We start from the raw sequence: 14225 nt of genomic DNA, 5'->3' as shown, positions 1-14225 counted from the left end.
CCCGACTTACTGAACAGACTGAGGATAGGAAAGGTTGCTTTGCGGTCAGCACAAAAACCTACAAAAAGACCACGCAGAGGGCGCAAAAAGACCCTCCGCACCGACTCACGGTGCGGAGGCGCTCCCTCTGCGTCCCAGAGCTTCCAGCAAGCAAGACAACAATAAAAATAGCAAGCTGGACAGAAAAATAGCAAACCAAAGAAAATACAAGCAGGAACTTAGCTTCTGCTGGGAAGACAAGTCACAAGAACGATCCAGGAGTGAACTAGACCAATACTGGAACATTGACAGGTGGCATGGAGCAAAGATCTAAGTGGAGTTAAATAGAGCAGCCAGCTAACGAATTAACCTCGTCACCTGTGGAAGGAAACTCAGAAACACCCACCAGAGGAAGTCCATGGACAGAACCAGCCGAAGTACCATTCATGACCACAGGAGGGAGCCCGACAACAGAATTCACAACACATCCGGTCACCTGGCACGTATGGATATGTTTGGAGAAACCAGGTTGGGACCATCCGGTCACCTGGAACCCATGGATTCGTTTGGAGAAACAAGGTTGGGACCATCCTGTCACCTGGAACCCAAGGATTCGTTTGGAGAAACAAGGATGGGACCATCCAGTCACTTGGCACTTATGGATACGTTTAGAGAAACCAGGTTGGGACCATCTGGTCACCTGGCATTTATGGATATGTTCAAAGAAGCCAGGTTGTAACCCTCTGGTCATTTGGCCCTTGTACCTGTATGGACTGTTATCTTCCTAAGCTTGTCATTACCTCCTCACTGTGAGTGCCACAGGTGGGGTTGGTCGACCCTGAGAGCTCTGAAGTCGCAGCTGCTCTTATCCCGGCGGGTCAGCGGAAGGGTGAGAATCTGTAATGTGCACCATCTTGGGTACTGTGCCGGGACTCTTCTATGTGTTACCTGCCTCTTTTGTGGTCCAATAAAGCGTTGTCACACTGTTTCACCCTCACCCTGTGTTGTCTGAGTAGCGTTACGCCCACATTAAGGGGAGAGCGGGCGTTCAGTGGGATGATCCCTGGTCCATGCGGTTTCGACTAGTGGACCTGGGTGACCACCGACCCCCTGTATCTCTACACTGTGTGTGGGGAATATACTGTGGGGAAATCATATTGTGTGGCAGGAATATATCTCTTATGCCACACTGAGCAGCGAGGTTCTGCAGCAGCTTTACCTTTATGGAAGAGAAGGAACAGACCAGCATGAGCCCCTTGGTTTGTAGTGATGCTTTGCCATGGGAGCAATTATACAGGAAGCATCAGAGAATTGCTCACGTGACGATTCCCTAGTATCAAGTCACATTAGAAAAACATTGCTGCTTTCTTCTAAAAAACCGCCACACAGGTCTACAGGCTGTGTACGGTACAGCATCTGCAGCAATGAAGTCGGGGCCCCACAGTGATGGTTAACATGTGGCCCCCATGACGTGCTAACCCTTTCACAGCCCTCCATTCACTGATAGTGCGTGCTCATCTCCTCCTATATGGGGTCAGGGCAGCAGAGGGCATTGCCCATGGGGGGTCTGCTGTAATCTGTGGCCCCCTGCAGCGCCCGATGTCAGGACGTGGAGGGATGGCCGTCACTCACCGCCTGCGCCTCGTCCCACTTGTCCCGATTCTCGTCGGACAGTAAGTTGCTGATGATCTGCACGAAGTTCTGTGGGAAAAGACGGAAGAAACCGTCAGCATGACAGCTGGTCAGCGACGTCCCACCTCACACTACAGCAGATTTACCACCCAGACCCCCGCTCTCCACGTGGAGCCCCCCGGTCTTCATGCTATTCTCGGCGGTCCACACGTGTCAGTCAGGCACATCATCTCCTCCACAATGCTTCCTGCCGGCTCGGATACTCTCATCCTCCATGTGCTGACTGTGAAGACGCATCCAAGATGAGATGTTCTGTACATGACACTGACTACTGATGTGTCTGACATGTGGTTAGCAGTATCTAAGCTGCATCTAAGCCTAAGCCATGAGTGACATCATCTGCTGCATCGCTACTGCAACTAAGGCTATCCTGTGTGATGCTGACTGCTGAGCTGTGTACCTAATCCTCTCCTGTGTGATACTGTCTGCTGAGCTGTGTATCTAAGCATATCACGTGTGATACTGTCTGCTGAGCTGTGTACCTAATCCTCTCCTGTGTGATACTGACTGCTGAGCTGTGTATCTAATCTCATCCTGTATGATACTGACTGCTGAACTGTGTATCTAATCCTCTCCTGTGTGATACTGACTGCTGAGCTGTGTATCTAATCCCATCCTGTGTGATACTGACTGCTGATCCATGTATCTAATCCTATCCTGTGTGATACTGTCTGCTGAGCCGTGTATCTAATCCTCTCCCGTGTGATACTGTCTGCTGAGCTGTGTATCTAATCCTATCCTGTGTGATACTGACTGCTGAGCCGTGTATCTAATCCTCTCCCGTGTGATACTGTCTGCTGAGCTGTGTATCTAATCCTATCCTGTGTGATACTGACTGCTGAGCCGTGTATCTAATCCTCTCCTGTGTGATACTGACTGCTGAGCCGTGTATCTAATCTTATCCTGTGTGATACTGTCTGCTGAGCTGTGTATCTAATTCTCTCCTGTGTGATACTGTCTGCTGAGCTGTGTATCTAATTCTATCCTGTGTGATACTGTCTGCTGAGCCGTGTATCTAATCCTGTCCTGTGTGATACTGACTGCTGAGCCGTGAATCTAATCCTATCCTGTGTGATACTGTCTGCTGAGCTGTGTATCTAATCCTATCCTGTGTGATACTGTCTGCTGAGCAGTGTATCTAATCCTATCCTGTGTGATACTGTCTGCTGAGCCGTGTATCTAATCCTATCCTGTGTGATACTGACTGCTGAGCCGTGTATCTAATCCTATCCTGTGTGATACTGTCTGCTGAGCTGTGTATCTAATCCTATCCTGTGTGATACTGTCTGCTGAGCTGTGTATCTAATTCTCTCCTGTGTGATACTGTCTGCTGAGCCGTGTATCTAATCCTATCCTGTGTGATACTGACTGCTGAGCCGTGTATCTAATCCTATCCTGTGTGATACTGTCTGCTGGGCTGTGTATCTAATCCTATCCTGTGTGATACTGTCTGCTGAGCCGTGTATCTAATCCTATCCTGTGTGATACTGTCTGCTGAGCTGTGTATCTAATCCTCTCCTGTGTGATACTGTCTGCTGAGCTGTGTATCTAATTCTCTCCTGTGTGATACTGTCTGCTGAGCCGTGTATCTAATCCTATCCTGTGTGATACTGTCTGCTGAGCTGTGTATCTAATCCTATCCAGTGTGATACTGTCTGCTGAGCCGTGTATCTAATCCTATCCTGTGTGATACTGTCTGCTGAGCTGTGTATCTAATCCTCTCCTGTGTGATACTGTCTGCTGAGCCGTGTATCTAATCCTATCCTGTGTGATACTGTCTGCTGAGCTGTGTATCTAATTCTCTCCTGTGTGATACTGTCTGCTGAGCTGTGTATCTAATCCTCTCCTGTGTGATACTGTCTGCTGAGCTGTGTATCTAATTCTCTCCTGTGTGATACTGTCTGCTGAGCCGTGTATCTAATCCTATCCTGTGTGATACTGACTGCTGAGCCGTGTATCTAATCCTATCCTGTGTGATACTGTCTGCTGGGCTGTGTATCTAATCCTATCCTGTGTGATACTGTCTGCTGAGCCGTGTATCTAATCCTATCCTGTGTGATACTGTCTGCTGAGCTGTGTATCTAATTCTCTCCTGTGTGATACTGTCTGCTGAGCTGTGTATCTAATCCTATCCTGTGTGATACTGACTGCTGAGCCGTGTATGTAATCCTCTCCTGTGTGATACTGACTGCTGAGCTGTGTATCTAATCCTCTCCTGTGTGATACTGTCTGCTGAGCTGTGTATCTAATCCTCTCCTGTGTGATACTGTCTGCTGAGCCGTGTATCTAATCCTATCCTGTGTGATACTGTCTGCTAAGCCGTGTATCTAATCCTCTCCTGTGTGATACTGTCTGCTGAGTTGTGTATCTAATCCTCTCCTGTGTGATACTGACTGCTGAGCTGTGTATCTAATCCTCTCCTGTGTGATACTGTCTGCTGAGCCGTGTATCTAATCCTCTCCTGTGTGATACTGTCTGCTGAGCCGTGTATCTAATCCTCTCCTGTGTGATACTGTCTGCTGAGCCGTGTATCTAATCCTCTCCTGTGTGATACTGCCTGCTGAGCCGTGTATCTAATCCTATCCTGTGTGATACTGACTGCTGAGCTGTGTATCTAATCCTATCCTGTGTGATACTGACTGTGAGCTGTGTATGTAATCCTATCCTGTGTGATACTGTCTGCTGAGATGTGTATCTAATCCTATCCTGTGTGATACTGTCTGCTAAGCCGTGTATCTAATCCTCTCCTGTGTGATACTGTCTGCTGAGCCGTGTATCTAATCCTCTCCTGTGTGATACTGACTGCTGAGCTGTGTACCTAATCCTCTCCTGTGTGATACTGACTGCTGAGCTGTGTACCTAATCCTATCCTGTGTGATACTGTCTGCTAAGCCGTGTATCTAATCCTCTCCTGTGTGATACTGACTGCTGAGCTGTGTACCTAATCCTCTCCTGTGTGATACTGACTGCTGAGCTGTGTACCTAATCCTATCCTGTGTGATACTGTCTGCTGAGCCGTGTATCTAATCCTATCCTTGTGATACTGTCTGCTGAGCTGTGTATCTAATCCTCTCCTGTGTGATACTGACTGCTGATCCATGTATCTAATCCTATCCTGTGTGATACTGACTGCTGAGCCGTGTATCTAATCCTATCCTGTGTGATACTGTCTGCTGAGATGTGAATCTAATCCTATCCTGTGTGATACTGTCTGCTGAGCTGTGTATCTAATCCTCTCCTGTGTGATACTGACTGCTGAGCCGTGTACCTAATCCTATCCTGTGTGATACTGACTGCTGAGCTGTGTACCTAATCCTATCCTGTGATACTGTCTGCTGAGCCGTGTATCTAATCCTATCCTGTGTGATACTGTCTGCTGAGCCGTGTATCTAATCCTATCCTGTGTGATACTGTCTGCTGAGCTGTATCTAATCCTATCCTGTGTGATACTGTCTGCTGAGCCGTGTATCTAATCCTATCCTGTGTGATACTGTCTGCTGAGCCGTGTATCTAATCCTATCCTTTGTGATACTGTCTGCTGAGCCGTGTATCTAATCCTATCCTGTGTGATACTGTCTGCTGAGCCGTGTATCTAATCCCATCCTGTGTGATACTGTCTGCTGAGATGTGTATCTAATCCTATCCTGTGTGATAATGTCTGCTGAGCCGTGTATCTAATCCTATCCTGTGTGATACTGTCTGCTGAGCCGTGTATCTAATCCTATCCTGTGTGATACTGACTGCTGAGCCGTGTATCTAATCCTATCCTGTGTGATACTGACTGCTGAGCTGTGTATCTAATCCTATCCTGTGTGATACTGTCTGCTGAGATGTGTATCTAATCCTATCCTGTGTGATACTGTCTGCTAAGCCGTGTATCTAATCCTATCCTGTGTGATACTGTCTGCTGAGCTGTGTATCTAATCCTATCCTGTGTGACACTGTCTGCTGAGCTGTGTATCTAATCCTATCCTGCGTGATACTGTCTGCTGAGCTGTGTATCTAATCCTATCCTGTGTGATACTGTGTGCTGAGCCGTGTATCTAATCCTATCCTGTGTGATACTGACTGCTGAGCCGTGTATCTAATCCTATCCTGTGTGATACTGTCTGCTGAGATGTGTATCTAATCCTATCCTGTGTGATACTGACTGCTGAGCTGTGTATCTAATCCTATCCTGTGTGATACTGTCTGCTAAGCCGTGTATCTAATCCTCTCCTGTGTGATACTGTCTGCTGAGCCGTGTATCTAATCCTCTCCTGTGTGATACTGTCTGCTAAGCCGTGTATCTAATTATATCCTGTGTGATACTGTCTGCTGAGCCGTGTATCTAATCCTATCCTGCGTGATACTGTCTGCTGTACCTAATCGTATGATCACTGTCTGCTGTATCTAAGCCTAACGCTGCTGAGCTGCACCGATGTGATACACCTCTGTGTACCCTCTCACCTGGACGTCGTTGGATGAGGGGCTGTGGTACGGCCGCCTGAAGATCTCGGTCATGTTCCTCAGACTGTCCACGATGGATAGGATATCTCCACTATAACTGGCTCCATCTTGGGTCGCATCGACCAGATTCTGCAGCACCCCCGAAACTCCTTCCCCCTTCTGCCCCCTCTGAGCCTTCGAGAGGTGCTCCCTGATCTGCCAACAGACACATAAGGCATCACATCAATCACAGACATTAAAACCAAAAACGCGTGAGCGAGGGGTGTTGCCCTTTAAATCAACTTTAATAGGTAATTCCCCTTTAAATGGAAAATATCCAATATGGCCGCCGCTGCAGCTCCCCCAGCGGTGGTCGTACAGACAAATCTGCCTAATGCAGTGATCCTAGAGGAGAAGGCGTCCTCGGCAGCACGCAGCCCTCTAATGACCGGCACAAAACGCGCCGGCACACTCCCATGCTCATCAGTCCGAGGATCGGGGTACGGGATTGGACTGTGCTCGGCCTCTGCAATTCATTCCTGCATTTCTCCCAAGCACAGATTTACCGGCTTAGGGCTCATTTAGCGGAAAAAAAAAAAAGAAAAAAGTGAAAGGCGCCAAAAGTCGTCATAGAAAGGTGAGGGAACGCTGGCGGCCTGCTGGCACATAATCATACAAATCACAGGAGCACTTAACCTGCTCCCTTCCCCCGGAGGTCTCGTTTCTGGAGACGCCACCAGCCCGCATCATTACAGTGCCAGCAGCGCGACGCGTTTCACGGAAAAAGGAAAAAAAATAGTCAAAAGGAACAAATGGAATAAAACCATAAATAATAAGACCGGAGGAGACGCCAAGCGGTATTTGTTATCTTACCATCTGCTGAATATTCCGGTAGTCAAGGGAGACACATTTGATGTACGTCGGAGGCTCCCAGTACGCTTCTCCCACCTCGTCCAAAACGCACTTTCGGAGAATGAGCCCTGCAAACGAGCAGCAGCATTAAAGGGATATTCCCCAACCAACCCATAGAGAGGGATCTCCCATAAAATCAAAGGGGTTTCCCTGAAAAGTGAATCTGTAAACCCAATACAATAACTGACCATTATATGACTTGTTTCCCTTTTTTTTAACCAGTTTTCCCCTCTCCAGACTCTGGTGGGTGTAGACTAGCTGTTATGATGTCTCTCATACACAGCAGCAGCATGAAAGTGGAGATTATATAGTTGTAGTGAGCAGTGTAGATGTGAATCCAGTTCTGGGCAGATATAAAAAAATTACTAGAAAGAAGCAGCATGGAGAACATTATACAGCAGTACTGAACAGTGTAGCTGTAAATCCAGTACTGGGCCTTAGATAAAACACTTATTAAAAAGCAACAGGACTGAAGTCCTTACACACAGGACTGAGCAGTGTAGCTGTGAATACAGCTTTGGGTAGTGAATAGTCATGAGCGAATGTGCTCCGATATCATGTTATCCGAGCATGCTCAGGTGTTATCCGAGAATCGTGGGTGTGCTTGAATAATACGTTTGAGTCCCTGCGGGTGCATGTCCCATGTCTGCTACACAGCCACAACAATGCAAGGATTGTCTAACAGGCAAACAGTGTTGCGGCTGTGTAACATATGCGGGACATGCAGCCGCGGGGACTAAAACGTATTATTCAAGCACACCCATGATACTCGGATAACACGATATCCAAGCACCCTCGCTCATCACTACTAGCTAACAAACATCTACTAGAGAGAAGCAGCTTTGAGAACATTATACAGCAGTACTGACAGTGTAGCTATGAATCCAGTACTGAGGGATTTACTAGAAGGCAGCAGCATGGATGACCTTACACATCAGTACTGAGCAGTGAAGCTGTGAATCCAGATATAAACATACATAAATATCTATCTATATGGATTCACAGCTTCACTGCTCAGTAATGGTGTGTAAGGTTTTACCATGTTGCTGCTTTCCATCTATTTATATGATCGTCTAAGGGGTACTTCCGTCTGCTTGTTTGTCTGTCTGTCTGTAACGGAAATCCCGCGTCGCTGATTGGTCGCGGCCAATCAGCGACAGGCACAGTCCCTCCGGCTGCGAATTGGCCCCTCCATACTTTCGTCCAGTCAGTGCCTCCTCCCTACTCCCATCCAGTCAGTTCCTGTGTGTCGCCCCATCTCGGACCAACTTTTTACTATTGATGCTGCCTATGCAGCATCAATAGTAAAAAGATATAATGTTAAAAATAATAATAAAAAAATAAAAAATTGTGCTATTCTCACCTTCCGATGCCTCTGCAGCTTTCCCGCTCCTCCCGATGCGGCCGCCAGCTTCCGTTCCCAGAGATGCACTGCCAAATTACCCAGATGACTTAGCAGTCTCGCGAGACCGCTACATCATTTGGGTAATTTTGCAATGTATTGCTGGGAACGGAAGCTGCCGGCCGCATCGCGAAGAGCGGGACAGCTTCGGTGGACGACGGAAGGCGAGTATTAAACTATTTTTTATTTTAATTCTTTTTTTTTCACAGGGATATTGTGCCCACACTGCTGTAAACTATGTGGGCTGTGTTATATACTATGTGGGCTGTGTTATATACTGCGTGGGTTGTGCTATATACTATGTGGCCTGAGATATATAATGCGTGGGCTGTGCTATATACTACGTTGCTGCTATATACTACTTCGCTGTGATATAAACTATGTGCCTGTGCTATATAGTATGTGGCTGTGCAATATACTACGTGGCTGTGCTATATACTGCATGGGCTGTGTTATATACTACATCGCTGTGCTATATACTACGTGCCTGTGCTATATACTACATGACTGTGCAATATAATACGTGACTGTGCTATATACAGCATGGGCTGTGTTATATACTACATCGCTGTGCTATATACTACGTGCCTGTGCTATATAATACGTGGCTGTGCAATATACTATGTGGCTGTGCTATATACTACGTGGGCTGTGTTATATACTGCGTGGGCTGTGCTATATACTATGTGGCCTGTGTTATATACTGCGTGAGCTGTGCTATATACTACGTTGCTGCTATATACTACATCGCTGTGTTATATACTACGTGCCTGTGCTATATACTATGTGGCTGTGCAATATACTATGTGGCTGTGCTATATACTGCGTGGGCTGTTATATACTACATCGCTGTGCTATATACTACGTGGCTGTGCTATATACTACATGACCAAATCTGCACCTGAGGTCACTGGCAGGTCACCTGCGCTGTCCTTGCGTTGTTTCTGCAATGTAAGGACATGCTGCGTTCTTAAAAAAACGCACCGCATGTCCGTTTTCGCTGGTCTGCCGCATGCGTCTTTTAATGCATAGTGGAGACGGGACTTCATGAAATCCCCTCCGCTATGCTGTAACATCTGGACGCTGCGCTTTTGACGCTGCAGCTTAACGCAGCGACAAAATGCAGCATTTCCTGAACGTGGAAACATACCCTAAGGGAGAAGAAGAACATTCCTCTGATGACATACTTTACAAACTTTTCCCAGATCTGCTTGCAGTGTTGATTTATGCTGCTGATATCATGGAGGACTGTCCACACTGGATACAAATTGCTTCTGATATTTCTTGTGACTGAGGAGAATTGAGAAGCTGGAGAAGATGCGCACCCCCCCCCCCGTGAACAGGTGTATACCTAGTCTTGTTCATATGTTAGGGGCTCATGCGTCTCTGCTCCCCCGCCTGCGCCTGTGCTGGTACCTCCAGCAGTCTGTGTGCCCGGTGATAAAACTGAACTACCATCGGGAGTGCCAGGAAGTGTTATCATAGGGATACTTTTGCAGAAACGCTGCATGTGCAAAACCTCGGAGTGCTTAGCAGGAACTTTCTATCTTTCTGTGTTTGCATTAAACAAAATCCGCTCCAATATAATCTAAGCTGGTAAATATACACAAAAGAAAGCAGAGCTGAAGTATAAAGCATGGAAAAGGGCAGCAGATAGAACACTCGTGTAGCCTTGCTGCTAAGATGGAGTAACTGTATCCTAACAGAGCAGCGCTGCAGGTGAAAGTAAGAAGGAAAGACAAAATAGCAGTTGGGTCAATTATGAGACAGGAGGTGGATTTCAGACTACCACAGACTCCAACAGACACTGCAGCTGAGGTGGAGTCACTGATCACAGCTCTGCTGTAAGCAGCATTGGATGGATGGGGAAGGGCAGAACATCAGTGCGAACCAATCATCAGGCAGTAGAGCATTCTGGGAGAGGCAGAACATCAGTGCGAACCAATCATCAGGCAGTAGAGCATTCTGGGAGAGGCAGAACATCAGTGCGAACCAATCATCAGGCAGTAGAGCATTCTGGGAGAGGCAGAACATCAGTGCGAACCAATCATCAGGCAGTAGAGCATTCTGGGAGGGGCAGAACATCAGTGTGAACCAATCATCAGGCAGTAGAGCATTCTGAGAGGGGCAGAACATAAGTGTGAACCAATCATCAAGCAGTAGAGCATTCTGGGAGGGGCAGAACATCAGTGTGAACCAATCATCAGGCAGTAGAGCATTCTGGGAGTGGCAGAACATCAGTGTGAACCAATCATCAGGCAGTAGAGCATTCTGGGAGGGGCAGAACATCAGTGCGAACCAATCATCGGGCAGTAGAGCATTCTGGGAGGGGCAGAACATCAGTGTGAACCAATCATCAGGCAGTAGAGCATTCTGAGAGGGGCAGAACATCAGTGCGAACCAATCATCGGGCAGTAGAGCATTCTGGGAGGGGCAGAACATCAGTGTGAACCAATCATCAGGCAGTAGAGCATTCTGGGAGGGGCAGAACATCAGTGCGAACCAATCATCAGGCAGTAGAGCATTCTGGGAGGGGCAGAACATCAGTGTGAACCAATCATCGGGCAGTAGAGCATTCTGAGAGGGGCAGAACATAAGTGTGAACCAATCATCAGGCAGTAGAGCATTCTGGGAAAGGCAGAACATCAGTGTGAACCAATCATCAGGCAGTAGAGCATTCTGGGAGGGGCAGAACATCAGTGCGAACCAATCATCGGGCAGTAGAGCATTCTCGGAGGGGCAGAACATCAGTGTGAACCAATCATCAGGCAGTAGAGCATTCTGAGAGGGGCAGAACATCAGTGCGAACCAATCATCGGGCAGTAGAGCATTCTGGGAGGGGCAGAACATCAGTGTGAACCAATCATCAGGCAGTAGGGCATTCTGGGAGGGGCAGAACATCAGTGTGAACCAATCAACAGGCAGTAGAGCAATCTGGGAGGGGCAGAACATCAGTATGAACCAATCATCAGGCAGTAGGGCATTCTGGGAGGGGCAGAACATCAGTGTGAACCAATCATCAGGCAGTAGAGCATTCTGGGAGGGGCAGAACATCAGTGTGAACCAATCATCAGGCAGTAGAGCATTCTGGGAGTGGCAGAACATCAGTATGCACCAATCATCAGGCAGTAGAGCATTCTGGGAGGGGCAGAACATCGGTGTGAACCAATCATCAGGCAGTAGAGCATTCTGGGAGTGGCAGAACATCAGTGTGAACCAATCATCAGGCAGTAGAGCATTCTAGGAGGGGCAGAACATCAGTGCGAACCAATCATCAGGCAGTAGAGCATTCTGGGAGGGGCAGAACATCAGTGCGAACCAATCATCGGGCAGTAGAGCATTCTGGGAGGGGCAGAACATCAGTGCGAACCAATCATGAGGCAGTAGAGCATTCTGGGAGGGGCAGAACATCAGTGCGAACCAATCATCAGGCAGTAGAGCATTCTGGGAGGGGCAGAACATCAGTGCGAACCAATCATCAGGCAGTAGAGCATTCTGGGAGGGGCAGAACATCAGTGTGAACCAATCATCGGGCAGTAGAGCATTCTGGGAGGGGCAGAACATAAGTGTGAACCAATCATCGGGCAGTAGAGCATTCTGGGAGGGGCAGAACATCAGTGTGAACCAATCATCAGGCAGTAGAGCATTCTGGGAGGGGCAGAACATCAGTGTTAACCAATCATCGGGCAGTAGAGCATTCTGGGAGGGGCAGAACATCAGTGCGAACCAATCATCGGGCAGTAGAGCATTCTGGGAGGGGCAGAACATCAGTGTGAACCAATCATCAGGCAGTAGAGCATTCTGGGAGGGGCAGAACATCAGTGTGAACCAATCATCAGGCAGTAGAGCATTCTGGGAGAGGCAGAACATAGTGTGAACCAATCATCAGGCAGTAGAGCATTCTGGGAGGGGCAGAACATCAGTGTGAACCAATCATCAGGCAGTAGAGCATTCTGGGAGAGGCAGAACATAGTGTGAACCAATCATCAGGCAGTAGAGCATTCTGGGAGGGGCAGAACATCAGTGTGAACCAATCAGGGCCGCCATCAGGGCATTACAGCCCTTACTGTTGTATGGGGCCCGGAGATCAGGAGGACAGAGGAGGGCCCGGAAATGCTGGCTGCTCGGGCCCCGCCCCCTTTGCTTCAGCTGAGCAGCTCACCGAGAACCAGAGGCAAGGGGGCCAGTCACCGTCACCCATCACTTATTAACAGTAAGGCTTCTTTACTTTTCACAACTGTGTGCACGGTGCAGCATCTCCCATCTGTCTTCTTCCTCCTGCTCCTCCTCCCGGCTCGTCCTGTCTGGCACCTGCTACCCTGTTTCCCCGAAAGTAGGACCCCCCCGAAAGTAAGACAGGGTGGGGGTTTCGGGGGGTCCTCCAATGTAAGGCCTCCCCCGAATGTAAGGCAGGGTTGGGGGGGCCGCTGTGAAATGTAAGGCCCTTACCTTTGGGCCGCCGCTGTCCCCCATTGGGTCCCCAGGCTCCAGAGGTGTCCTCAGGTGCAGCTGGGCGGGTCCAGCGCTCATGGGGTTAACTCGCCGTGTTAACCCCGCAATCCGCCCAGCTCAACAGCTCATTGGCCGCCCCTGCTCCCCACGTCACCGCCGGCCCCCGGCTCGAGCGCTGATTGGCCAATCAGCTCGAGTGCTGATTGGCCCAGCAGCTCGGGCTGTAATTGGCCGCCCCAGCCCCACGTCACCGCTGTTTCCCTGCTGATTGGCACAGCGTTCCCTGCAGCACAGGCCTTCCGCACCCACAGCCGCACCGCAGAGGAAAACGTCCAGCATTTAAAAACCAAGTAGGGAAACATGTACTGTATAGGGTATGGGGCTGTGTGCAGTGGGATACGGCACTGTTATGGGGTATGGGGCTGTGTGCAGTGGGATACGGCACTGTTATGGTAGGCAGGTATACGGCAATTACCGTACAGTACCGTACCGTAGTGTGTTACTGTTACCGTACTTTGATTTGTTGTCTGCTTTCCAGTTGAACGGTGTAACGTTACGTACTGTACTGAATTTGAAAATTGTCATTTTTTTTTCCGGCTAATGTAAGACCTCCCCCGAAAGTAAGACAGGGTGGGACTTTTTGGGGTAAAATTAATGTAAGACAGGGTCTTACTTTCGGGGAAACACGGTAGATGCCTTCTTGTCCCTGCACTGCACACACTTCCAGCCTGTGCAGGACAGCGTCTGCACACTCGTGGCTGGAGGGAAGCTGTGCAGGACCTCAATCACCCCCAGAACAGGAGGTAAAGAACGGCCTGAATGTGTCCGATTGTTTAGGAGAGTAAAGAGGGGAGGCAGGGGCTGCAGTCAGAGACTAGAAGCAGTGATTTACTGACTGTGACCCCGGAGCTTTGTGCTATCTGGTTGGTGTAGGATTCTCATCCACACACAGCACCGACCAGAGAGCTCAGAGCTGGGGAACAGTCACTAAATCACTAGCTGTATTCTCTGACAGGCTGCCTCATGTCATTGATCCTGAGCCCTGAGCCCATCCCCCAGTGAAGACTTTATTCACATAAACTGTACCTGTTGCATTTAACACACCGGTACAATGCATAGACACATAATACATACATGTATAGTATATCACCAGGGCATTACTGACATGAGGGAGCATCGCCGCAGGAGCGCGGCCAGGTAAGAGGAAAGATTTTTTTATTTTTATTGAAAGCGGCAAGCCCGGGGCAGAATGGGAGACACAGGGGGGGAACAATGGAGACACAGGGGGAAGTATGGAGATATGGGGAAGTATGGAGACACAGGGGGAAGAATGGAGACGCGGGAAAATATGGAGACACGG

The 14225-nt window shown here is 48.7% G+C and overlaps 1 protein-coding gene across 2 annotated transcripts in view; it reads right to left on the bottom strand.

The window, feature by feature from the left end:
• Nucleotides 1-14225, bottom strand: part of LOC138643166 (adhesion G protein-coupled receptor B1-like) — a 572016-nt gene that overhangs the window by 306001 nt on the left and 251790 nt on the right. For both annotated transcript variants that reach the window (XM_069731992.1, XM_069731993.1), the window contains exons 9-11: nt 6973-7079; nt 6121-6315; nt 1612-1680 (exon numbers count right to left, since the gene is read on the bottom strand). In XM_069731992.1, coding sequence (XP_069588093.1) covers nt 1612-1680; nt 6121-6315; nt 6973-7079 — 371 coding nt within the window. The remainder of the gene's footprint in view (nt 1-1611; nt 1681-6120; nt 6316-6972; nt 7080-14225) is intronic.

This window comes from Ranitomeya imitator, chromosome 6 (assembly GCF_032444005.1).
Source record: "Ranitomeya imitator isolate aRanImi1 chromosome 6, aRanImi1.pri, whole genome shotgun sequence".
In the NCBI taxonomy this organism is placed as follows: domain Eukaryota; kingdom Metazoa; phylum Chordata; class Amphibia; order Anura; family Dendrobatidae; genus Ranitomeya; species Ranitomeya imitator.
Note: the sequence above shows the minus strand (reverse complement) of the source record. Positions and strands in the feature narration are given on the sequence as shown.